General features: G+C 38.7%; 2 protein-coding genes across 2 annotated transcripts; both read right to left on the reverse strand.

Moving 5' to 3' along the window:
* Positions 1 to 465: 465 nt before the first annotated feature.
* Positions 466 to 8,753, reverse strand: slc25a33 (solute carrier family 25 member 33). Its single transcript, XM_033969033.2, has 7 exons — positions 8,517 to 8,753; positions 6,764 to 6,934; positions 4,963 to 5,040; positions 2,970 to 3,070; positions 2,460 to 2,526; positions 1,382 to 1,662; positions 466 to 1,298 (listed from the first exon to the last, which is right to left on the reverse strand). Exons 1-7 carry the CDS (start codon positions 8,555 to 8,557, stop codon positions 1,099 to 1,101), a joined length of 939 nt encoding a protein of 312 aa, XP_033824924.1. The 5' UTR covers positions 8,558 to 8,753; the 3' UTR covers positions 466 to 1,098.
* A 3,058-nt stretch (positions 8,754 to 11,811) lies between these two features.
* On the reverse strand, positions 11,812 to 21,435 carry spsb1 (splA/ryanodine receptor domain and SOCS box containing 1). Its single transcript, XM_033969035.2, has 3 exons — positions 21,227 to 21,435; positions 16,730 to 17,584; positions 11,812 to 13,455 (listed from the first exon to the last, which is right to left on the reverse strand). Exons 2-3 carry the CDS (start codon positions 17,421 to 17,423, stop codon positions 13,328 to 13,330), a joined length of 822 nt encoding a protein of 273 aa, XP_033824926.1. The 5' UTR covers positions 17,424 to 17,584; positions 21,227 to 21,435; the 3' UTR covers positions 11,812 to 13,327.
* Positions 21,436 to 27,546: the final 6,111 nt, after the last annotated feature.

Raw genomic sequence — 27,546 nt, forward strand, 5'->3', positions numbered from 1 at the left:
CCAGAAAATGTTCAATGTAATAACATAAAACTAAAATGCGCTCGTCTTCTAAGTGTTAACCCATGTTCACAGGGTGATGGTTGTCGTCACTTTATCTGAAACAGGGAGTAGGCTACTTTAAATACAATATAAAGAAGTAATTACTGCTGTGGGGACTACACTTTTTTCTTAACTTTTTTCCCATTAGAGTGGAGACAAATGCAGTTCGCTGTCGCATCAGAATGTGTCCTGGCAGCCCATGTGATGATTGAAAAGGTGAAATGAGGTCATACAAAACAACATTAATAATCAATTTATGAGACTCAGTATTACTTTTTATCAATATTAAACCATCGTCACAAACCCTGCCCATTTGACCTGTTCATAAATAAAATTAGGTTTTAAGTTAGACATTAGAAATAAAGATTACAAGGTAATGGGAATTTGTCACAAACATGTAAATACAAAGACACTGACATCAATAGCTCATTTTATAGATGCATTTTATTGATCCACTGGTCAAATAAGCATCTACAGTATTATTCTGTAAAACATGAGTCTCTTTTTCCATAAAGAAAACATACAGAAACATCTGTATCCTGAATATATTAAAGAAAAATAAGATTAATCTCTCTGTAATTTGAACTTCAAAACAGCAGTTTGCATTTAAGAAGGAACAGGAGAAATCTCGGTTGTGTGGTCTTTTCAATGAACAGCTCCTCGCAGCACCAAACTTAATTTGTCCCTTCATTATTAAGAATCATTCTACTTAGTTGCGTTGGTGCATTAACATAAAGCATACAACAAAAGAAAAAATATACACAACCATAAAATAACAAAATAATTTATAACTTAACACCAAGCATCTGAGAAGGTGACCTTTTTCACAAGCTTGACAAAAACTGTACCATGACTTCTTCAGTTACATTGAAAATCTCCTAATGACAAGCTTGCAGTTAAATAAAACACATTAAACTCTTTGGATAACAGTACAGACTGCTTCAGTTTCACCAGAGAAGTCTCGATAGCAGCGCCGTTCAAACTTCAGTGTGCTACATATTAAGTCCATTGGCCAGAACTCCCCACTTTTGTGCACTCACAATTGGAGCAAAGATGTCCTCACTTGGCATCTCCTAGCAGGTACACGATCAGTTCATATGTGGAGAGGACAATGGCTGTGTTGGGGATCTGTCTGATTAACTGTGGAATGAGTCCTCTATAAAAAGCTGCGTAGCCCTCTTCCACGGCTATTAACCTCCCCGTCTGAAAGAAGTACTTGTACTTGCTGCCCTCCTCCCGCAGCCTCGTCCGAATGACCTCTGTGTGGAGACAAAGGAAAAATTAGCACCAAATAACTATAGCGCACTTGTACTCTAAAGAAATAGAGGAGACTAGTTCTTACCGTGTGGGTAGGCGATGCAGGACGCACAGCCCTTTGAAAATGCAGCGGCCATCATGAGACTGAGGAAGTCTGATGCCCCCCTCTCGGCTTCTCCACTAGGCGAAACAAACTGGCTCTTGGCAAGGTGCTTTTTCAGTGTTTCATAAATTAAGAAGCAGATCATAGTTTCCGAGATCCCAGCGTAGGACGCAGTCAGACCTCGGTAAAACCCCCGGACACCTTCTGTTTTGTAAACATAACGGGCACACTGCAGTGCATTCATTTTCTTCTCTCCTCTGGCCCTGAAAAGACAAAATCAAGATTAACACTGTAGCTCGACAGCCATTATGTGGACACTATAGCTTCACTTGGTTTACTACCGGTAATTGTTTCCAAGTTTCTCAGAAAGTTATTGCCAAAGTTATTGCTCGGTTGCTGATGACAACTTGCTAACGTTAACGTGCTGGTCAGTACTCCCAGTTATTATTTAAACCCTCAACAATGACACAGAGGATTTTCACCCAGAAACATAAACATGGTTTGCGTAAAGTGTCCTGTATGATCGTCACTGAATGGAGGTATTTTGCCGTGGGACAGGTGCACGAGATTAAAAGAGCAGACATGTCCCTGCCACCTCACATGATACTACTGCCCTGTACTCAGTAAGGCAAATATAGACTCTTCCTCTGCACACAGGACACTGCGTCAGCATTTTGTGTATTTATGGAGCAGGTCACACGCTTCGGCTCAACACGCAGAGACCAAGGACAGAGCTCAGGCTATAGAGATTTAGGCCTGAGATGCACACACACACAGGGAGAAACCATGAGGGCAGTAACACAGCATGCCCATATGCTCCAGTCTACACATTTTTTTCAATACTTAGCCAACAATTCCTTTAAAAACAGTATGCTGGCTGTTTATGTTTTTGGTAGTGTTATGTAACATGTACATTTCCTCAATAGCCAGAAGACTGAAAACAAAATTACGCGAACCATTTTGACTGAATAGGCTATACTGATGTGTACGTAAAGGAGTCAGCCACTGCGTAAAGAAATGGTGATATACTGAAAGAAGCAGAAATAAATGCTGTACACACTTTTTCTCCAGCTGCATCCTGGTCTTGACCATCCAGATCGGGTTCATCAGAGAGTTGGTCACAAACGCTAAAGACACAACAATACACAAAACGTCAGTTAAAAGGCTTCAGCCAGTCTGTTTTTATTTGTGTTTAGCTTTTCCAATATATCGATTTGTTTGTGGAGTTTTTTTAATCACACCTATTATTGTGTTATACTTTAAGTTGCATTTTGTGACCTTTTATAGTTTTGATAATTTTTGTTGCATTTTGTAACACTTTTTCATGTACCGGTATTTATTACTCTGAATAAATATAGTGGTATATGTAAAAAAAAAAAAAAAAAAATTATATATATATATATATATATATATATATATATATATATATATATATATATATATATATATATATATATATATATATAATACAAAAAATAAAAAACATAAATAAATAAATAATAGAAAATTTAAAACATTAGAGTGAGTGGAGGATTTATATGAACAACCTAATTTATATTTTGTTAATTACCAGCAGAGCCCGCAGACGACATGTGCACAAGTCCACTGTTGGGGACAAACAGCCCATTGAACAGCTCTTTTGACTTTGAGTAAGCAGCAAAATAGATGGCTCTGAAAGACAAAAATAGCCATTCATTAGTTTATATAACTTTTATCAAACTAAAATAACTGATATCTTTATATAACTCTACAGCTGCATGCCCTCTCCTGACGGTAGAGGTGAAGCCATAATCCAAGTTGGAGACTAAACTAAAACAGGAGACAAAAGAACACCCTGAGTTACTGATTAACTGCCATGACAGTGGATGTAACATTGTGAGTAAACAGTCTCAAAGTCTCTCCACAATTGAAGCCGATTTGCAACACGGCTCTGGGATTCCTGTTATGGACTAAAGACGTCTTATCAATCAGGAAGTACAAGGTTTTATTGAAGCTAAAAATAGACCAAAGGTGAACGAGGCAACAAGGGTTTCATTGAATCTAGAATATTAATGATTCATTTTGTGAGTTTTAATTTTTAAGGCAAATAGAGTAATCAACTCAAGAGCATGACAAGTTAGAAAAAAGCTTAAACATTATTACAGTGTTCCAACCTTATTATCAACTTAAAAGAGAACTTTGCCTCTCTCTCAATAGCAAAACTAAATAAACACTGAAACCATGGATTTACACATTAAGCCAAAGTTCATTGTAGTTGTATTTCCTCAATCAAATGTTAAAGTTTAAGCCCAAAGTGACGCAAAATGGCCTGACTATACGTGCTGCAAGAGAGCAAAAATCTTTCAGACGATTCTCATTTAATTCACTATTAAACAAGATGAAGTATATTAAACATTAAGGTTATATCATGAAAGTAATTTTATATTACCTACAAAATGTTATTAAAAATCAGATATCTAATTAAAAGGGCAAAGAAATTATTTAACCTAGTTGCTAAGCTTAGTAGTGCCATATAAACCCAGTGCCCAGACCAGATGACCACTAGATATTTAAAATTCAAGAGGCAGCAGCTACACTGACCAATGCTGTGCCTGTCTTGCATAATGCAGGCTGCAACCTTATCCCTGCTATTCGAAAGCATTGTCTGGTAACTTATACCAAGTAAGAAGGACATATAGATAACCAACTGAAATGTTGATTTTAGGAGCAACATAACTTGCATTTGTGGTTTTACACAGAATTACAGTATAGTGAATATGGCTGATCTTTATTTTTTAAAAGCACAATGCCAAGCATACTGCAAATTGTCAGTTCAGGACCGATTTGAAAATATATTCTTCTTGTGTTTACATGTAGTTCATGTGATCCGACTACTGTTGCCACGACAACCCCTTCCTGTTTATGGAGCTGCTGAAGCCCTCATCCATCGCCATGCAAAGTAATAGCCTCATCCTTCCCTCTGCTTTGCGTGCGGTTAGAGTCTGAGCTGCTCTGAGCGTGATAACAACCAACTCCACTGGGAAATTATGCCTGTTTCATTTCTCAGAATACAATCAGTTTAAGATGAACCATTTAGGTTCATTGTAAGACCGTGGAATCTGATTTATATTGTAACTGTGAATTTGGTGTTTAGTATTTAAGTTTAAAATCACGAAAAAAGTGAATAATGCTGGGTTTACACCAAATGCTGGTCAGGTTCGGCACGTACTTTGAGCAGGTTTCTTGCAAATTGCCTGTTACACCAACTACAACAAGTGCAGCGTGCATTGACCAAAGGAACGTGGTTTCACATGGGTTCATGTGATAACACACATATAATGACCTGACAACCGCACCATACCACTGCAGTGTCTGGGAAATTTTCAACAATAATCAGACAAAGAAGTAATGGGTGACAAATAAAATAAAATAAAAATAACAACTTGCAAACTCAAAACTAATTTCAATAGAATGTGATTTTAAGATCAGGACTATTGAGGAGTCCAACTTTTCCCAAATGTATGAATATTTATTCAGACTGGATATCTCCAGTTACATCCCTAAATGTTAATGCAAGTATTTACCTTGAGGGAGCTACACCGACAAGATTTGGTCCCAGGCCTCTGAACAGCGATCGTGGTCCCTCTTTTTGAAGGATCGACCTGAAATACACAATAGTAATAGTGAAGACATTTATATATTAAACATCTGTCCTGTGCTTGTCCTGAGGGGCTGGGGACAAAGTCCAAACCAGATCCAACCTGACTGAGGCTGCCAAGCATTTCCTGCATTAGAGTGGCACGTAATGAGCCCGACAGGTGTTAAATATGAATAGATGTGGTTTACACAATGGTGGATACATTGATGATTACTCTTTTCATGAAGAAATATTGTAGGAAATTATACCACAGAAAAAATTATAATATGGAAATGCATACCCCATTTGAGGCAAAGAAAAACTGATTTTTTACAACGAGGGTGGTTAAAGGTTAATTGTTCACACACTATTCAGATATTTGCATGCAACAGTGTCTTACACTTGAATAACCCCATACGGCTATATTTGATGCGACCACATACATGCACGTCTGCAGGCAGGAGTCTTCCCATTACATCTATTTGGGGAAAAGATCGGGCCATGTAATGAAATCTAGACAGTTACATAAGTGTTGTTCTCTTCACAGCATTTAGTGTGACTGGGGCTGAGCTTAAAGCAGCATGCCTTATTGGTGCAGACTTCACTGAAGCAACATCTACAGACATTAATTCTTTACATTCTCAGGTGTCTGCTACAGTGCCTAAAGGGGGTAGGTTGGAGTGTGGGAGCAAAACCCCTAACCCCGCGTCTTTAAACTACTTGACCGCCAGTTACCTCTTTGAGAATAACATGTACGGGGAGCAGGAGGAGTAGGGAGGATACATTCTATTACACAGTTGAATTGGTAATTGATAGAGAGCGAACTACCTGCCCTGCAATTTCACTTTGCTTGTGTAAATTTCACACAAATTGTTCTACAGTTTGAGACACTATTACAACAAGAACACCTTTTAAAGCTAAACAAAACATTTACACGAAGAGCAGCTTATAGTCTTTTCAAGGGTTTTACGTGTAATACAACCCTAAGAGGTGTCTCTTTTCACCAATATGGACTATGCGATTCCCAAGCGGTTAGACTAGTCATAAAATGCAGGGCCTATAGGAGCCTCAAACACAAGGCATTCTACATGACACTCAAAACAGATGTGCAGAGCAGGACATTGTGTGCTAATCCACTCCGCACAAGATTAATGGCTTTTGATGCCGGGTTATGTAAGAGAAAATAACAGGTTTGAATGCACCACAGAAACAGTACCACAACTTTTAACAACACAAACACGTAGGTAAAATTAAGCTTTAACAAACAGATAGTCCCCATGTTTTGGGCAAAATCTCTACTCAAAATAAAAAGGATTTTTCAGAGCCAATTAATACTTACATACGTATATATACATACATAAATCTTCACACTTTTATTTTGTACAGGGACAGTGCACAATAATAATACATTAATCAAGACCAAAAGTTATGGGAAAGATGCTGGTGCCAGGTTATAGGATCAATATTAATTAAAACCTGTCCCTGAGCAGGCTGATGTAAATATTGGAAGTTGAAAAAAAAAATAAAAATAAAAAATCAACCACCAAATAAGTTAAATGGTTTATATATGGTCATTCAAATACTAATCTAAAGTCAACATACACTCATACATACACATACATTCTACCCCATTCCCTTAGCGTATATATGTTATTAGGAGTAAAGTTCAAAGTCTGGACCTTTCTCTCTGGCCTTTCTCTCTCTAACCTCTAACCCTCTCCTGCCGTAATGTCTGCAAGTCTCCATACCGTAAGACTTGTAGGAGACCAGGCGTCACAGTCCCGGGACGGATAACCCCAGCTCCAGTGCCACTGAGCTGGACCTGGTAAACGGGTCGGAGAGTGAGCCCTGATGACTGCAGCCGGGTTTTTAGCACCTCCAGAGGACACGTCACAATTGCCCCAACAGTTCCACTACACCTGGGAACACAAAATAAAAGTAACTTTAGAAACCTTATGTTAAACTCAAATACTACAACAACTGCATTGACATTAACTAGTTTTGAATCACATTTGTACTGTACTCTGATGAATTTGACTTTTTCTTTCTGAGCATGCTGCATATTTTGAAGGGAACTACTAGATGGACGTCTCGTCAGTGTGGCCTTATTAAGACATATCTCTACTGTGGAGCTACTGGGCCGTACTCATACTGGATATAAACATTTCAGAGTCTTTCCATTGTAAAATATTAAATCTGTTATAATAATTATTGACACACACAGAGTAAAATCGATTTTCTAACACTAATTTTCTCACAGATAGCTAAAAGGTCATCAGATCAAATTCTACAGGATAATTAACAAATTCCTCAGTTCCTATGTGTCCTAAGTAATAATCTTCAAACCTCATGCTTTTCCAGATCAACTGCTTTTAATGAACTTGTAAAGGTTTTAAATGATGAGGTTATAACACACTGTACAAGTTTAAGAGACAGAAAAGATTAGAATAAACTGCTGTGTCACAAGAAATAAAAACTTTGTAGCCACAGTGCTGATCCATGATCTATGTCATTTGACAAACAGCTTTCATTCGATATGTTGTAATATATTTGGGTATTGCAAGTTGTTTTGTCCATGAAGCCAAAGATCATTGAACAGGTGAATAAGGACAAGATGAGGACCTTTGAAATTATGGTGCAACTATGAACTGACGTGTGCGATTTAATATGCAGTACGTTTTCACCGGTGCAAAACAGACATATCATATCAAGTGTACAAGGACAAATGTTTGCAGAGCTAGTAAATTTCAAGGGCATAAATATTGCGTCATTTGGTTACACACATTTATTCAAGGTCACTTTATAGTACCAAACCAACTTATTGAATTAAATCACATTATTTCTCAGAAATGTACGGTTCACTCATCTGAAACCATGAGCCACAGTGTTACGTAAGGTGAAGGACATCACGCAGCTAAAGGCTAACTACTCCCGTGACTGCGCCACGTTCAGGAACACAGGAGAACACAGCCTTGCCAAACAATTAAATAATACGATATAACAACGTCTACAACCGAAACATTCAAATAAGGGTCTACATCAGTTTATCAGGCAGTACGAAAAACGTATGACAATGTCATGCTAACTACTCAAACTCGCTAATTTTAGCATCACGAGATCTGCTGCTACAGGCGGATGCGATGATGGCTGATGAAATAAGATCCACACCGGCTTCTCATTGTCCCCAATAACCTAGCCATTCTATCCATTATTGGCGTCATACTAATAATAACAACACAAATAGTCTGTTCAAATGCAGATCATTTTGCCAAACCGAATTCAAATACATATTTAAAGTATATCGTTACGTTAAATGAACCCGGTTGACCGATAGCTATCGAATGCTACATACAAATGTGCTAACATGAGGTTAGCATTCTTAGTCAGTGTGTTTTTTGTCGAAAATACTGTCGTAACATATGTGTAATATGTATAATTAGTGGGTACTAAATCGTACCAAACCGGTTGTTGAGTTTTTATTGAAGAAGATGTGTGACTTACCCCCCAGCGAAAAGATGTAGCAGTGTGTCTTTTTGTGCCATTTTGATTGCCGGGTTCTTCCTTAGCTAGACACAGACATCTTACTAAAATAAATATCCAGCGTTTATAAATATCAGCTTTAGATTCCCGACGCGTCCAACTCTCAGCCGCGGGGTTGGTTTACTGTCCCCCGGCTTCAGACTTGACTTTCGGCGGCTGTAGATGAGCTGTCAGCGGCGGACACCGGGTGGAGGAGGAGCGGAGAGCCAAGAAGACCGACCGCACTGACGTCATGCGGGGCGTACGTGGGTGTTGCCTGTGACGTCAGGACATGTGCGCGGTTTCCATGGTCACCTCCTGCCCTCTGACCTTTCGTTAGGGGGTGTCTCTCATAAAAAAAAATATTGTAACTGGAGAGGTCTGTCGTGCTCAACGCTCTGAAAAACAACACGAGATCACCTTGAACCTTAAAGCTTGTCTGGAATGTTAGATAAGCTATTAACTAGTGGCAAAACAATAATGACAGGCTACTGGATAACTTCTTACAAACAACAATAGAGGTAATTGAAATTCAAGATTCATAGGCATTTTTCTGCTACTTCCAAAGAATAGCTTACTTTTCAACTAAAAACTCAACCCACATAAACAGCAGCACAATCTACACACCACAAAGGCATGAATAAAAGAGATTAGACCCACAGTTACCTACATTAGAAGCAGTAAATGACATTATCCATAATTAAAAGAGTAGGCTATTACAAAAAACTGTTCATTGTCAGTTCAATATTTGACCATTTTCCCATAGGTCATATGTTTTTGTTCCTTTCTCCTCAAAAACATAAGTAGGCCTATTAAAATCCAAGTTATAAAGTTATGTTATATCTTCATGCTTTAGCCTACATGTAAAACAAATAGGCTAAAGCGTCACATGAGCGGTGTCTTGTTTTTGTCTGTGAAGAAGTTACCTAATGCCTTTTTATTACTTGTGAATGGCATACCACACACATTTGAAAACATACCTTTATCGGCTTATATGATAACAACTGTAAAAGTACTGAGATAACCTGGTCCAACAACACAACACACTGTACTGAACCAAAAGTAATGTGGTTGTTTTGCTGTTACTGCTGTGACGTGTACAAAACAACCCTCACACTTAGTTATGTAAAGTTAATGGAGGTTTCTACTAGATTTACAAGTCTCACACATGCCTCTATTACAGTTTCTTGACATTTCCATTGACGCAGTGACTCATGTTTACACTACACCTGTTTTTCAAATCAACAAATATATGAGAAGTAGACTTTTATCTGTATTTAATGTGCAATAAGCTAATAATGCTGTTATTCTGGCATGTCATGCATTCCTAGCAGCATATGATTGATTGATTGGTTTGAATTTATTATTGTGTCTTGCATACAAAGAATGCTGAGCCCTTTAATGAACATATAAAACACCATTAACAAAATACAATAGTCCAGACGTGTGTTACAAAAACAATAGACTCTTTTAAACAAACTCATTTGCCGCTTCTTCCAGACTTTACATAGAAATGATACCAACTTATAAACATTAGAATTAAACAGCCATTTCATCTTGTTGTCGTCATTACACCAGAACATTTCAGGGCATTGGGTGAACATTTCATCAAATAAAGGATTTCTAAATTTGTCATAAAATGGACAATACAACAAAAAATTAGCTTCACTTTCTATTTCTCCCAACTCAAATAAACAACATTTAGCCTAATAATGTATAATAATGAAACTAATACATCAATTTATCACAGAGAGATACAAGTTAGACTAGAAACATTTACTTGTTATCTTACATTTTCAGGTCAAATGTAGCTACTGGAATCTCCAGTTAGGCCTGTACCTGTTATGACTGGGCCTTCCACTCTTTAGTGTTTCTGTGACTATGGATTTCTATCAATGTAAAGAAATGCTGACACCAAGTGGGCAAAGAAGACAACTACAGCTTATATTTGCTGAGAGTTTTTAGGTAGAGACTCATTGTGCATAATCTGATCCTCAAACAGATGTAACATTGTGAGCCAAGTTATAAAACAAACACATAACAGTAAGTGTCCCTTATGTCTTTTACAGCTGGAATTACGCACTAAGGGATTATCGTTTTGTTTGAAGTATCCCATATTACTTGCATTGTACATTTCTATCTTAATGAAGAGAAGCTAATGATGCCACCAGGCCAATTTATAGGTCAGATCTGTGGAGATGTGAGCTGACTCACAAAATATACCAATAATTTCTCTATGCACCTTTACTAAATAATATTCTAATCATGCATGTATTTCAATTACAAGTAAAAAACACAATAATCTTTCTGCTTATACTGTCATGGAATGAGCAGTGTAAACCTTTTATTTGCTTGTTTTAAATGGGCTTAGGTAAAAGTGAATGCAGAGAATTTACAGAGTCACACATTCTCACATAGATATATTCTTACATTTCAGCTATCAAAATCCCAACAATGTGATTATTTGTCACTTTCCATAAGACTTTTAAATCTAAAAACACAAACGCATACAAAATTAAGATCATCTACTATGATATAATTAATTTGCAGGGTGTTAAGTTATTTTGAGACCAAACATTCCAAACATGTTTTTCCTCTGAGTCTGCACAAAGAGACAATCCAAAACTGAGGATGGTACGGAGGTTGAACGGATCTGAGGACTTGGTCACATGAGCTTAGGCTTGTCAAATTAAGATTAAAACGTACACAATGAAATATTTCTGGTGCGGTGAGGGTCCACCATCTGCTTGCAAGCTTATCTTTCATTTATAGAATTATAGCTGTGTTTATTGCTAAGAGTGGTTGGTTTAGTGGTGTCAACCTCTTAGAGTGGCATAAAACTTGCCATCTATGTAGAACAGCAAGCAAAACGTCTCAATTAAGAAGGTGGTTTTAGACAGTCCATCTAGAAACTGAACTTTTTTTTTTAAAGCTCTCCACACATTGAAAGATAATGGACAAGCTTACACAGATTAAATACATACTCTTCTTGGGCAAGGCTCATTCAAATAGTGGCTAAAGGGCAGAAAGGTCACCTCCCTCAGAGTAAGGCCATGCCATTTAGTCACTGACCTACTTGCCTAGAATAACCTGATCAGAATTTGCAATGCTTTAAAAATTGAAAAGTTCCTAATGAAGATGGTTTCCCCCATATTCAAATTTTAGCAGTCATCCAAATACATCATGTGTGACTCTTTGGTTGAAAAGAATGTTTATGCAAGTTGAATTAGGCACATTATAAGTAGTTGCAAAGAAATCAAGCACACACAAGTTACAGTTTAATAATTTCAAATATACTTTAATAGATATTTAAAACAATTCTACAAATAAAATGGAAATTGCAAGCAAGGAAACAAAGATGTGGCACAGTAAGTCCATTTTCAGTACAGAATGAGGACTACATTTGCACATTAAAAAAAACTAAGTTTGACAGGCGTGGGGTACAGCGTGTCACCATATCTTGGCAATAAGACCTTATTTCATTTGTGCACTTTTTGTGGATTGTCTTCTCAAATTTGGTGCCTTTTGACTTTCCACATTCCCTCAAGATGCCACACCTTTACATACATTTGAACCAGTCCCATGTTACATACCAGAAAACACACAACATCAATGGTTGTCAGCTATAAGCCACAGAGACCCAGAACTCAATTATTCACTGCAGATTACTCACTATTCAGTAAATGTGGTTCTGTTACATACCACTGGAGAGTCCCTACAGCACACTCCCAGTTCTGACAGTGAGAAATCAATTAAACGTATTTTAAAAAATGCTGCACAACTAATGAAAATACTGCATGACCCACAGACAAAATTTCTGGACAATTTATGAAGCTGAAAAAAAAAAATCAATACTGTAAACATGGACAGAAAAATATTAAGGAAAAATGCATTTCTCAGGCACACACGCTCACATTTTTTCAGCTTAAGATGCATTTGATTAGTTTGGTCGTATTATCATTTGTGCATTATATTGGTTCCCATCTGCTCGTCCAAATCTGAGGACCAAATACGACAGGTCAAGTTCTGGGTCTCAGTGGGACATGTGTAAACTACTGTACAAATAAAAGCAGGAGTGATGAACATAAGAGACATTGTATTGAGTGTATTGAAAGATTTCCTGCAGGTGCATGCTACAATAATCACAGTGACAGTTTCCTTCAATTCGGCTGACAACGTTCTTCCTCAAAGTTTAACAAACCCTCATCTCCATACAATGAAATCTGACCATGCTGTGCGTTTGGGAGCCTCTTCTCTCAGTGTATCATTAACACTGCACTCCAGACCCTATAAGAGCAGTTTATTAAGAGCATCATATCATTATTTAGTCACTTTATAAAAACCACAAATCCTCTAACTACTATTGATCCTTGATACGTGGAAAGTGGAAAAAGGGAATGTGCTGCCACAGTGTGGTCAGATACTGGCAGTGCACCTCCATTGTCCTAAAACCACCAAAAATTTTAATTTCCCCTCATTTGTAATACAACCCCATGACACATAATTTTAAAAAGGCTACATTAGACATAATCACAGAAGAGGTACCGATCACGTATGTCACATCAACGTGCAAACTCAACATATTTCACCAAAACTCAGCTTGGTCTGTCAGTTCTGTGCATAGAGTTCAGTGATTCCTGATTTGAAGAAAGTTCGAAGACAGTTTAAGTCATAAAAACAAGTTTAAGAAATGACAAAGGAGCATGTGTGTCTGAATCACCCATGACTCAGGGCTGCGGGCATGTTGTGTGGCTGGACGAGATCCCAGAGAAACAGGACACCAGGGGGCGCCGTCATTGGTAGAGCAGGTAGTTCTTGAGAGCAGCGGGTAAGGGCAGTCTGTGGATCTCAGGCAAGCGTTCCTTTCCTAAAGCCACCCGCACCGAGCGCCGGCACAGGTCCATCAGGGAGAGGGGCTCAGCTGGAGGAGAAGAGACACTGGTCAGAGGGGGCAAACATGTCTACTTAAAGTAGTGTTAGGTACAAAATGTGAGGGACTGTTGGGGTGGGGGATCATGAACACAAAATTAGCGCTGTTAAGTCAACAATACAGGTACATAAATATCACCATATACTTTCATTTAATATTCCTCTGCAAGTTTGTTCTTTTAATCAACCCTTTAACAGCCCCTTTTTTATTATAGACTATATACTGAACCTTCTACATTTGCATACCTCCAAAAAAATAATTAGGGAGGAGACAAGATACTACACTTTTATGAGATTAACAATAGAAGCAGTATAAATATAACTGTTTAACAACTTCAGTTTCAAGTTGCTGTAAGTGCTAAGCGTAAGTCTTGTTAAATGGGTACTAAACATGGGTTGGTCTGATTCTGGTCCTGGTTGAGTCCAAGATCAGGACTAAAGTGAGCCCAGGGGACACACAACTATGGGGGGTCCCCTCATTTGATGTGTAAGGGAAACACTGATACAAAGGTCATTGCAGTCATTATGGTTTCATTACATACATTCAATACATTTAGTGCTTTAGAATTAGAAATATTGTATTTTTGGGGGGTCAGGAATGCAGGAGAGTACATTCAACTAGGGCTGGGTGATATGAGAGAAATATATATTTTTGTCACCATGCAATCCAACTATCTGAAAAATGGCCGTCAAAATACATTTTCTGAACATAAATAATAACTAGGCAAATTTTAAAAGTTTTAAAGGTGTAGCGCATGTTGTTTGGAGCAGTCTGAATTCACACACATTATTGCACAGGTGACTGATGATTAATCATTTTATATCCACATACAGCCATAGATAAAATGTACTAGAATACCTGAGCAAATTTAATATGTTGAACAAATCATGGTTGAGCAGGGTGCAGCTGCCACAAGCCCTTTAAACACAACTCCGTTATAAAAACAATGCATAGCCCCAGTTCACAGGTAATGTACCGTTTGGCTTGAGATGCACCAGTTAACAAGAATGTCTCACTACATCATGTCATAGCAAACCTCTCCTTTAAACAATAGTCTCAAGAGTGAGTAAAAAAATGGAGTTTTGCATTTTAATAATGGGCTGTATTCACAATGTAGAATTTCATGTTAATTTCAGATGATTAGTTTGAGAGATTCACTGTTTTTGGAAGAAATATCTAAGCTACAAATGTTGACTGAAACTTTTTTAGTGACTGGCTCCACAAATCATCAAAGTATGTAAAGATGTAAATCTCATGACTCCTTTGAAATGACAACAATCACATCTTTGGGTTAACATTCTTTAAAGAAGTTTGTAAAAAAAAGAAATAATAATCAAACTGGTAAACTACAGCATGTCCTAGAGGTGATTGTTCTGTGCTGGTTTGGCCTATTGAGCATGTCAAACATGGAACACCGTGCTCATATAAAGAACTGTCAAAATTGGCAGCATTACAAATCTCTGAAAAAAAAGCCTGTTGTGAAATTACTGCCATTTTTATTCTGCCAAGGGATTAAAGCTGTGATGGCTTTATTCACATATACAACATACAACATACATTAAAGGGCCCATATTACACTATTCTCTGATCTATGTTATGTTGTTTTCTCATCAAAAACATAACTGGAGTTGTTTCGTTTCATTTGTACATGTTTAACAAACATTCATTCTCACATGCATCCGGGCATATTTAGGCTGAGTTCTTGTCTCAAACAGAAAACACTGTTCCACATTGTGATGTCATGTGGTAATACAGGAAGTGCTCCATTATGTTTTAAACTCCACACACCATCTCTAGAATCATTTGGGCGATTTCCACCCTGGACTTGCCAGTCTACTAAACAAAACTTTAATATTACCACTTCATGACATCACAAGGTGGAACCAAGCAGTTTGAGCAGACGAATAAAGGGTTACTAAAACAAGTGTTAATGAAACAAGATGCAACTTCAGTTATGTTTTTGATGAGGCAACATAACATGGCTTAAATTTTGCGTAGTATAGATTCTTTAATATGTGCTTTCTCTTTACAAATAAAATTAGCTTAACATTTCATTTATGCTGACAGAAGACATTTAAGAGGCACTTTGTATTTCATGTGTATAGGCGCCATAATTACACACATTAAATAGGTTTTGACCTGGTTTATGGTTAAACTTACCTAAATGAAAACCAAATCCAAAAATCTAAATGAGCCAATAAAAGGCAAAATTAATAGCATCAATTTTAAGAGACCCAATTAACTTAAAAAGTTGTTCCTGCTATTTAAGTACAATTTTAGCTACATTATAGACAGATCATGAGAAAAGTAGCATTTAACATCAGTGTGATACTCAAAACAAGGAAAACAATAGTGATTTGCCAGTTTGCCAATAGCTTCTTTTGCTATGGATCATACCTGGCCAACTGAGGGTTTACACAGACAGTGTGCCAAGCTATAACCACATGTGCTGTAAACATGAATTCATTTCCATGCCTTATTGAAAAACTCACTGATTTGCTAAGCATTCCTGACACAAGATGCAGTTGTTCATTCAAGTGTTTACAAAATTAAACCATGTAAAGTATTTTCTAAGGCAGCCACAACTGTATAAGAATATCAAATTTTAATTAAAGCTTTAAATGTAACACATTTATAGTGTGAGTGGAGGAGGGAACAATAAAGTTAGGTCCAAAATCAGAACAAAGTGATCTAGTCAAATCTGGCTTTGCAGTACCAGTGAATCATGGCACTTCCTTTAGTGCGCAAATCTAGGTCAAGGCTCCATCAGGACATAAAATTGTAATGAGTGCAGAGGATTTGGGGCTTGTTGGTAGCACAGCGCATTTTGATAAGCACAATTTTCACTGAAACTTCATGACCCTCATATGATGTAAAAGAACTGGGGATAATCCAATTTGACATTGATGTTGGGACATACAGTTTTGGAATGTACAGAAAGGAAATGTGCAGCACTATAAAACCAATGTCCTAGTTTAACACAGTGCAGCCCATTAATACTGGGGCACAATGGCTGCTTTTATATTTACTCCAACTCTATATTGTGCTTACAATGTGCTTGAGATTAAGGCAACGTTCTTTTTAATTAAAGAATTTGCAGAAACACTTTTCCAAACAATTTGTATAATTTAATGTACCACAGTGTACAAAACATAATCTGCTGATGTTTACTATACTCCAGCCTACACGCGCACCCATTTATGTTCATGAAAACACGCCATTTTGAATACAGTACTTGTTCTGAACCCTAGAGAGTAGTACTTACGGTCAAGCCCATTGATGTAGCGGATGCGAATTTCGCAGTGGCCCCACACAGCACTGACCACGGGGTAGAGTTTGCGGCCCTTGAGACCCCTAAAGGCGACGCCCAGGTAGTGTCCATCCACAATGTATCCCAGCGTTCCCTCATCCATGTCTAGCACCACGAGCAGAGAGTCTGGGATGATGAAAGTTTCGTCGGGCTCCAGGAAAGCGGGGTACGTTTTCCCGGGATGGTTTTTCCCATCGTGGTACAGTTTACTGCGGCACAGGTCCCAACCCCAGGACTCTGTGTTGCTCCCGACTAAAGCCGTGTAGCCCATGGAGTGCAGAGGGGCTTCACTGGTGGCCACACCCACCACAGCGTGTGTGCCCCTCTGTCTCATGGCCCAGCTGATCTCCCAAACGTGCAGTCCCCGGGTGTAGCCCACGCGGCCCCGGATGGCGTCCGTGCTCTGAGCAACCGGGTGCCGGTGAAACACTAGCTTGTTGTCGTCCTTCACAAAGATGTTCCTGGAGCGGTCATCGTTGTTCCAGGAGTGCTGCACCTGCAGCTCGGGGCCAGCAGGGGGCATGTCCAGCAGCAGGTCCAGCCGCGCAGGTTTAGTGTGGTTCAGCGCCTGCAGCTCCAGCTTCAGAGGGCTGAAGGCCGGGTCCCGCATGTCAATGGTTTTGATGCCCCCGGGGACTTTCTGCCCCATGCTCCGGGTGGGTTTAGCAGCTCGCCTCCTCCTCCCTCCCCCCGCCTCACTCTCAAATGGGGGGAGTTCCTAAGATGAGGTGCGTATCCTCCACTGTGCTCCACAACCTCTGCGATGACAGGGCAGGATGTCACAGCTGTCCAGGGGTGGTAGGGGCCAACCTGCAAACATGAGGGGGGGTAAACATAAATAAATGTTTAAAATGAATGTACAAAACCACTAGCACAGCAGTAATTAGCTGGAGCCCTGGGAGGAAAAAGACGTACCATAATAAGATTAAATATTTTAATCTGGGATGACTAAAACAAGTTGGTAATGACTGCTGGCTCATAACATTACAGTACAATGTCCAATACAAAGATGAATGGAAATAATGACGCAATATTGACTGATTCAGGAGGTTAAATGACTCATTAGCAGCATCTACACAAACCCTTCAGTTTAAAGTTCACAAAAGACCTTTATGTCTTTATGGTAAAGATGCATTATGCACCTTTTCTGGTGGAGAGTTTGTGACCTGCTTGTCTCCATGGAAAATGTGTTATTGCTTCACTTAGAATGTTCCAGTAAGACATTAAACTTACTTTGCATATATTCAATGATATGTTTTTATTGCCCTAAACTCTTGAAAAACGTAAATTTTACAATGAGTGGGGTCTCCCCTCCAGAAATCTGGCTTGTAACTTGGCCTGGTAACGTCACTGCTCGTCTCCATGGGAAACAGACAATTTTTATGTTATACTGTGAAACATTCTAAGCAAAACAATAACATCTCAATGAGAAAGTTGAACAGAACAGCATCCAGTTAATTTTTTGGGTGAAAGGGCCAAGGCTCAACATCAAGAATCCTGCAAGTTGGCAAAATGAAAAAACTCAAACGTGACAGGAAACCTTTAACGCGTAAACCTCATTCGCAGGACTGATCCAAAACACAGTTCGGTAGTAGTTATTGTTAGAATCAGTCTGTGAAAGAGGTTTGTGCACATTTGGAAGAAAAACACCCAAAAATGTCATAAAATGAAGTGTAAATAGTGACCTATAGTGTACTTCAAATAAATCACAACTGAAAATCTCATGGTTTTCAGGAATAAAAAGTAATCATTTTAATCTGATTTAATCTGAAGTCTGAAGAGTTGCCTTGTTCCCATGTGACATTTACTGGCCTCTAGTGACGCAACCCGTCTGATGTGAGCATAAATACCATATTGACTCATTTACATTATCACTATGCATGGTCCATAGATCTGTGGCGCCCGGAATCACCTTTAATTAGTATACGTCAACACTATGACGACATGGTTAATAACTGTCTTTGTCCAACCTTGACTCTGGAGAAATCAAGTGAATCAGAGCTATACGGCCCTCCCAGTGTGACGGAGAAGACAAACAAGATCAACAAGTTCCAGAGTCAACTGCCATAGATTCATCTCACACATACGTAATGGAAGAGACACTCTAGAAAGTTGCATCATGGGTAGGTACAAGTTCCAGTTATTAACACCAAGTTATGCAGCAATTTGTATTTAATCTACTTTAAATATGTTGCCTTTTTTGAAACAATTCAATTCTATCGGACAAATATTTGAGCATGAAGTGATTACATTTTTTTTGGAGAAAGGGTACTGAAGGAAAAACTACCCAAATAATCTAAAAGGGAGAGATCAAGTGAATCACTTAAAAGGCTGATTAGCAATAAACCCGTATGCCATGTCTGAACTTGTCGCACTCGTCTGGCTGACCCAGATGCCACACTGTAAATGCAAGGCGGGTGCACGCAGACATGCCATCACACACAGGCATAGACACACAAAACAGGGATAAAGTATGTGGCTTAAAGATGACCTTAAATAACATCACACTGTGGTAAACATCAGTGTTGTTCTGTTCTAACCCAGTCAATTTGAGGGCAGCATCATGAAGTTACTCAAGTCTGATCTCATTTATTATTATCAATTTAACACATTACTTTGTTTGCAGTGATCTTCCAGTTCATTGGAGGCAAACCAAGAATGTGACACTGGACAGCCAAACTTTTGAGGGATACACACAACCAGATTTTTATCAGGTTCTAAACAAATATTGACTCTGCAGAACTAGGTCATTTCTACTTCTAAACATATCATTGAGCAGTCATCTTTAGGTTGGCTGGTCAATATCTCATTACAAAACCACTTGCATAGTTGTTTTGTATTAATTTGTTGTGGTATACACAGACCTTAAACAAAAGCCTGACTTTCTTTAATCAACTGTTTAGATTGATTTACAGTCTAAATAGTTCACAGTCACCGATTATTATAAGTGATTCTGTTTTCTGGTCTTGCACAGTTTAACCAAACTCTGAAACATCAAGAGTATTATTGTCCCAAACCTGATTCTGGGTCTTACACTGGAGTGACTTATTGATGGCCAAAATCTGCTGCCCTTTGCCCCCTGTATTGTGCTCTGCTGCGGCAGGGCTGGACAGAGCATTGTCTCATATGGAAAACTGTGCTACTGGGAAGGCCACTCTAATTGAATTGTAGACAAGAGTTCATTGAGAAGTGCTTTGGCTCTTCTTCTAATGCAAGTAAACAACCATTTAAATGGGTCATGTCTCTTCAGTGATCGGAAAACAGGAGGGAACAGAAAGCCGGCAACGGGTGGCCACCATCTGAATGTAAACAATCTCTTTTTTCAAGGGCTGTCCAGCATTCAGTGCTGATGAAACATGTTAATTTGCACTGTCTTTGAGCCAGGAGTTTAGCGTTCCCTCCCCACGTGGCACAGGGCCACCTTACAACACGCACAAGCAAATCAAAATTAACCCAACAATACTGGTCTTCCCACAGTAACCATGGACGTGAACACAAACAGAGCCGTTAGGGGGACAAAAGCCGGCTTGTGGAGGGTATATTTGGGCCAGGATCCTGGATGGGCTGTTGGGGTTTGTGGGCCCCCAGCGCTGGTTTGGAGCTGATTAAAATGCAAGCGTAAACTCACTGGATTTGCTGAGCCAAGGAAACACTTGTCTCTATTGAGGGTCCACCTGAAGCAAGGGCCCAGCCTCTTCACAGACCTGTGCTCAGAAAAGGTCCAAACAAAACAAACTACTGTCTAGTACTTACAAACTTAAATGTCATGTTTGACTAAATAGAGTTATCAGGAAAAAAAGGAACACTCCAGGACAAATGTGGCTTAAAGCATGTTTTAAGTACTTCAGAATCCAGTAGAAGTTCAGTGAATCAAAAACAACAACCTAAAGATGACAATTAATGATTAGGAAATGATAATGAAGCTACAGCAAAGACAACACAAAAGGTTTCTATTGCACACTGTCCTAAATTCCACGTTACTGAATGATCTGGTGAAGGGCAGGTGTGCAGCAGATTGGGGCAGGGAGCATCTACTACTACAGCAGGAGAGTTTGTACGGGCCTTGGGTAGAGTTAACCCTTTGAAGCGTGCCCAATGTTAGCTCTGTTCAACACAGGCTTCACCGGGACACGAGAACCCGGCAAACCAGCGGCTCGGTTCTTCCCGGGGACAAGTGTTGAGACTTTTACAAAAACGACCTAGATGTTTCAGAGCGTTTAATTATTTAGTTTATAACCAGAGACCATATAAACGCGAAGAGAAGCAGAGCAGCAAGTGTTAGCATTTAGCCACAAACATACAGAGAGCTAATGCCTCACGCGAACGGGAAACCGGCGGAAAACAGACTGCGGGCGTTTCTTTTTTACATTTATTATGCACATGATATGAGCAAAGAGAAAGTATCACGTCGTGTGACTAAAACAAGCCAAATACAGGTGTGAAAGAACAGACCTGGCACAGTTGTGAGGCGTTTGAAGGCACGGGTTCGGCAAGGAGCGGAGGGGATTGTTGACGGTTACTACTCCATCGCAGTTAAAGGGCTTCCGTTGCTTTACCTTTAGCTCTCCGGGCTCATGAATTAAGTGAAATGATGGCCGCTCGCGAACATCTCAGAGTCACGTGGTCAAACGCTCACAGCTGCTGCTCTGCCAGATTAGGACCTCCCCAATGAGGCTCGGACGGATGCATGCTGGGACAATAAGCTTAAACAGTTTGCGTTTGTCAGATAACTCAAAAAAAACATAAGGCATTTTGACGTAGACTACTTTAACTACTTAAATTTCTATGGATAGATTCTGTTTGGGATGTTGGCTAATGTGAAATATTGTGAGGAATAAGTTCTCACCATCAGATCATTTATTTATTTTTATTTATTTTTTTTAGATAATGAATGAAAAATTATCCAAGACAGTATAAATTTTTGTCTAAAATTATGTCAGTGGAGTAATGCTTCTATGGAAACTTGGCCACAGTTCAACACAGTCCCACCCATAGTTCCACCCATCTTTAAAAATTCAGCTAGTTGGTGTTTTTGCCTATGTAATGAAAAACACTTTCCTGCAGTGACTAGGCTGCTCCTGTCTTGTCAGATGACACATCTTTTCAAATAACTCAATTATATCACCACTCCAGACCGGCTATTATGACAGAAGTTGCTGCAGAAAAGGTTCATGTTGTTCTAGTCTTTAGTTATTGTCATGTGGGCCTTTATGTAGCCTAGTGATCATCAATATCTGAGAACAGTTCTTAGAAGTAGGTCCAAGCATGTCATTCTAATTATCAAGGTAGTGTTGTTGTGCAAAACAGCTCTTCATCACATGAAAAATCTTCCAGAGAGACTAGATAAAACAAGCATGTTCAAAGAATTCATGTTATCTAAGTCGGCACATTAAAAGTGTGTACATCAGCAAACTTCAACCCTGCTGATCTTTCTTTGTATCTTGGATAATTCTTGAAACTATGCAGTGGCCTGGAGACATGATGGGAGATAAAGTCCTCATTTGAGTCCTTATTTGTGATGACTTGTGGTAAGCGTGACCCTAGATACAGTTAAACTCTGTTGTTTAATTGATTGAATAATAATAATAAAACATTTTTAAAATAAATAATAATAACATTATTATTATTATTATTATTATTATTATCAATAATAATAAAGCTGACTTATATAGTGCTTCAGTTGCTTTACAACACAAAGAAATGTTGTCAAAGAGAAAACAATAAACCAATATGAAACACCAGTTATAGATGGGGCAAAAATGCAACTATACATATTACATAAACCAAATCAAAAATATAATATGTGGCATGACAGAAACTTTAAAACTATCACAAAATTTGCTTTCTGAAATGTTTAGCCTTTGGTCCACAGGTTTACTGCCCGTGGGAACAAAAATGTCAACAATTATTTAGGTATTTATACAAAACAAAAGAGCTGATAATTAGGTGAGTTTAACATGAGGCTGGTTCAGACTCTTTGTGTGAAAATGTCTGAGTGTCAGTCGGTGTGACCTCAGAGAAACAACTGCCCACATAGCTGAACTCTGCAGTAACACAAGCAACTCCACTCTCCACACACAAGGCCTCATTCAGGACATACAGGGGATTTCTCATTTAAGTGTTAAAACTATTGTGAACCTGTTGTGTGTGAGCTCAGACCTGTTTTTAACCCTTTTGGTAAAGACTTATTTACCTGTGGCTATATACCAAAAAAACTTACTGTTGCCAAATCCAATACAACTTCTCCATTCTCTTAATAAGTATGAAAACAGTCCCCCAAGACTTATTTATTTTTTCATTTAATGACATAAAGTCTGCTCGCATAATGTGATACCACAGTCTACAATAAAACTAAGTAAAAGACAATTGTATTATGAATGTGCAGTTAGTTCATGGAGTTTACACCTATACCTCTTATTGGCTTACGTGATGATGTTTTCCTAGCTCTCTTGGTAACATATTGACAATCTTTCCTCAATTAAAAAAGTGAGGATAAACCCTCCTCCAACAGACCAGCAAGTCTGTCCCACATACTTCAGCCAGATTTGTTGTAGAACCTAATAAACTACTGCCATCTAGTGGTTTCTCAAGCACAGTTCACAGAGCCTTATGCTACAACATTGACTTTCACAATTGGAATAGTTGAATGAGTAAGTCATTTTCTGAATCAAATTATTAAGAAAGCATCAAGTGTAGATAGTTGATTATTTAATTTTGTTTCCTCCCATTCTCTGCAACTTTAGATGTACTTTGCATGTCATATCCTGGGAATTAAACGAATAAAAATGACCTTATTTGTCCACTGTGTCAGGGGAGGAGTGAAGGTAATGCGGCTCATTTTACAACCTTGATAGGAAACACATCTGTGCGGATAGAATTACCTTCCCCTCAGCTCGTCTGCCAGAGAAAAAATCCCATTTTCCCATGCAGCAATGGCGCAATGTGCTGAGCTGGGTGATATCTCCGGGCCCCTTGTACAGCGGAGGAGGGGAGCGCAGACATGCTTACTGCCTCCCTTTTAGAAACCATCATTTCAGCAGGATCGATAGTACGCCCCACTCACTGCCTACTGCTGCTGTTGGGATGGGTGGGGGGCTTATGGGGGGCTGAGCCAATGGAGGGGGTGGGGGGTATGTGTGGACAGCTGCGCCAAGTTAAGGGAGAGCGGAGCAGGCAGCCAAGGTGAATGATCGCGTGCTGCGTCAGACCCTGGTTCTGGGATGCAGTTTGTGGGTGGATGGCTGCTGTCCTCAAGTGGATGGTGTAGCTGTGGTTGAAAAAGACAGAAGATCAGATCAGCAGCAAAGTGGTTTATGTTCACAAGAGCTATACTGTACAGCGCAGAATACTAGGAAAAAAAGCATCTCTTTTTTTGGGACTTTGATTCACGCTATAGGTGAAAGACAGATCAGATAACAGCCAGTCTGAAATATGAACCATCCAACCTGGTATGGTATAGATAGAAACGATCGATACAATAAATTGATTGATACTATTAATGTGTCTTTACTATTCACTGAAATCAAAGAAACTGCCATAGAATGGATATGTTAAGTTAAATAAAAATATACAGAAGTATAAACTTTTAAATTACGTCAAAAAACATTTATCCGTTGTGAAGTTGAAGATGAAAAATAACTGAGCAGGATTATTTGGTTATTTATTCTACAGTAAAGAAAAAAATATTTTAACATATAATGAAAAATTAAAATATGGCTTCATATGTCTCAAAATATGCTATGATAATTTGTAGTTATCGTGTAGTGGCATTTCAAGGACAAAGTGTAACAGTAATTGTTATAGTATAGCTAAATTATTGTAGTAAGTAGGAAAAAGAAATATGCTAAGACTCATGATGAAAATGTAGACCATGATGTCTACATTTTATTTTTATATAGATTTGTAGTCCTTGTATGAATGTCCTTGCATTTATATGACCACTGTTGTGGGCTAGAGCAGCAGATTGGGTTTGAAAAGGTGCACCACTGCAGGACGGGGGGGAAGTAGATGGGACAGGATGTGTGCTGCAGTACAAGCATCCCCCCGTTCACATCGCGGCTCGTTTGTCAAGTTGCCTGCAGGCTTGAATGGTGCATTGCTGCTAAAACACAAGGCGATCAGCAGTGGGAATGCCACACACCTCTGAGGAGGGGTCCCAGGTGGGACTGCGCCTACATGGGGGAACTGCAGAGGGGAGACAGCAGGTCAGGAAATCATTATAAACTTAAATTTTACTTTTAATTTAACAGCATACATGTTGTCAACACTGTGAAATTCCAAAATCTCTAAAGTACCAGGCCCTTTATGCCATAGCCTTATTGTGTGGTTCTCAGCTCGTCAACAGTTTCACAAAACAATGTGGTAATTTTCAGGAAATATTCAATGTAACATATAGAACAACTGTTAGCAAATCTGTTTTTTGTGCTTTCATCATCTTTTGATGGTCTGGCCCTGTGGAATTACACAGTAATTTTAAAATAACTCTAACAATTAGTAATGCAATACAGTACAAATAAATATGTATTATTATTCATTATTGTAATATTCCTAATTGACAGTTACTGTACACAGCTTATTTTACTTCACTACCAAAATTTCAGCTCCGTCCAACTGTGTTACACCAGTGATTTATTAATCACTTAAAAACACATAAAGAAGATTAAATACAAGCTGTGTGGTTGATTTTTTGTTTTTGTTTTTTCTTGATTGAAATGTTCTTCTCCCATTGAGATTAAGACCCACATTACGGTAATAGTAAAGTTCTCTACCTCTGAACATGAGCCTGTCCTGTTTATGACACTGAACCAGCAGACGTCTAAGAGTGTCCATGAATACAGTGCATAGTCTCGGTCCACTTCTCTTTACAACAAACAGGCACAGACATCAGCGGGTAAATACAGATCAGCCAATACGACCCCTTTTTGCCTGCTGTGTGCTGTACCTGTGTGTTACGATAGCAAATGCAGGCCAAGAGTCAATGCATGCTTTGAGATGACAAGCACTGCTTTTGAAGGATGCTGCGGCCCTCATAATCCTGGAAAAACAGCAATATAACAACTGAACTAAAGCGCAGCTCAAGTAGAAAGTATACAACAATATAATATACACAACAATACAATATAACAGATAAATCAACTATGTTATTATTTTGATCAAAAGTGCATTACACATATGACAGCAGCAGCTCTAAATAACGAATGAATTTGAAGGCTTCCAGATGATCAATCTGACTATGACAGTTGCACACAGCTGACAGTAGAGGATATATCAAAACTATTAAATTGCCAGGCATTATTCAGCATTAAGAATCAGAAACACAAGTGCATGTGCCACTGCTGCACCATCGCCCTTACATACGGCTTACGTTAAACTGTTAAATCATTACAGTATGATGCTTCTACTTTTTATTTCTTGAATAGGTTTCTAGTTTTCAAAGATCTTGATAGGGTTTATGTCAGTTGTCAAAGCATTTGTCACTGCTGCCCCACACAATGACTTATAGAAACATCCCTCGCTTAAAGAAGTGTGTGCTCTGAATAACAAATTTAATTAAATCTAAAATGCATTACAGTATTTAAAAATAATAATGTTGACAGTAATAAATTAAAATTATATTAGCGTTATAAAGCTATCTGCACACACCAATTGTAATCAATATGTTTTACATTTTTAAGACATATTTTTTGTTGGAGTGATTTCTCTCACATTTTAGAAAAATATATATATCTCTGACAATGCAGTGGTGTAGCTGACTTCCCGCTCCTCTGAATAGAAAGCGCTTTCCTCTGCAGCTCGTCTCGGCAGTGCCTGATCTCTACATTGTGCTTGAGGAGAGAGAGGGGCAGACTATGACAGGCTGCTGCTGACACTTACAGCTGACAGACGAGCCGCAGCTGTCACAAGTTCACAAGCTCCATAATATCAATCTGCTATTGACTTCTTCTATTGCACCATTATTTACAAAGAGAATGGTGAAAAAATGATAAATCTATTGCTCATCTATTGAGCAGTACAACAGTATATAAACTATTAGTGTTCAGACTCAGCTTCTGCGTCTACGGTGAGGCTAACCTGGCCTTCAGAGTACAAGTGCAATGTTTATTATTTGTTTGACCAAAAAAGAAAGGTAGAACTTTACAGGGGAGTCCTGACCCCAGAGTAGACCCTACTGTATGTGGTTTTAGTGGTAGGGGTAACTGGAGCACCTGAAAGAATGAAACCTCCTCACCAGACCATCATAAGCTAGTCAAAAAGTAAAAGACAATATAAAGTAAAGATTTTAGGACGCAAAAAAAAATAAAAGACAAAAAGATTTAGCTTTAAAAACTACTGGGTTGAAGACCCAAGGGTCAGTCAACAGTCAAGGCAATTCAGCTTCTTGACAGAGTACTATAGAGAATTAGTCTGAATTGATGTGTTCACCAAACAAGCTGCTGAGCTATCAGAGTCAATGTGTCTATTATCTTTTCCGGACAGATCAATGACGACGAGAAATAGGCTGTGAATGGCAAAAAAGACGGACAAGCGAACACTCACAGGCTGCGGCACTCAACTTCATTATCTCTATATGTCCAGGCATCAGGACAGATAACCTTTTCAGTTCACATGAGCGTCACGTTTACATGGCCACTTTATTATGACTTTAGGCTTTGACAACAACCTACAGTGAAACCTTGTTTATGACATCCTTTCAAAGGATTGCTGTCAATGGAAGTACATAAAAACTATGCAGTAAGAAATATGTTCAACCACCGTTTTATATGCATCACCGC

The sequence above is a fragment of the Periophthalmus magnuspinnatus genome, chromosome 7 (genome assembly GCF_009829125.3).
Source record: "Periophthalmus magnuspinnatus isolate fPerMag1 chromosome 7, fPerMag1.2.pri, whole genome shotgun sequence".
In the NCBI taxonomy this organism is placed as follows: domain Eukaryota; kingdom Metazoa; phylum Chordata; class Actinopteri; order Gobiiformes; family Gobiidae; genus Periophthalmus; species Periophthalmus magnuspinnatus.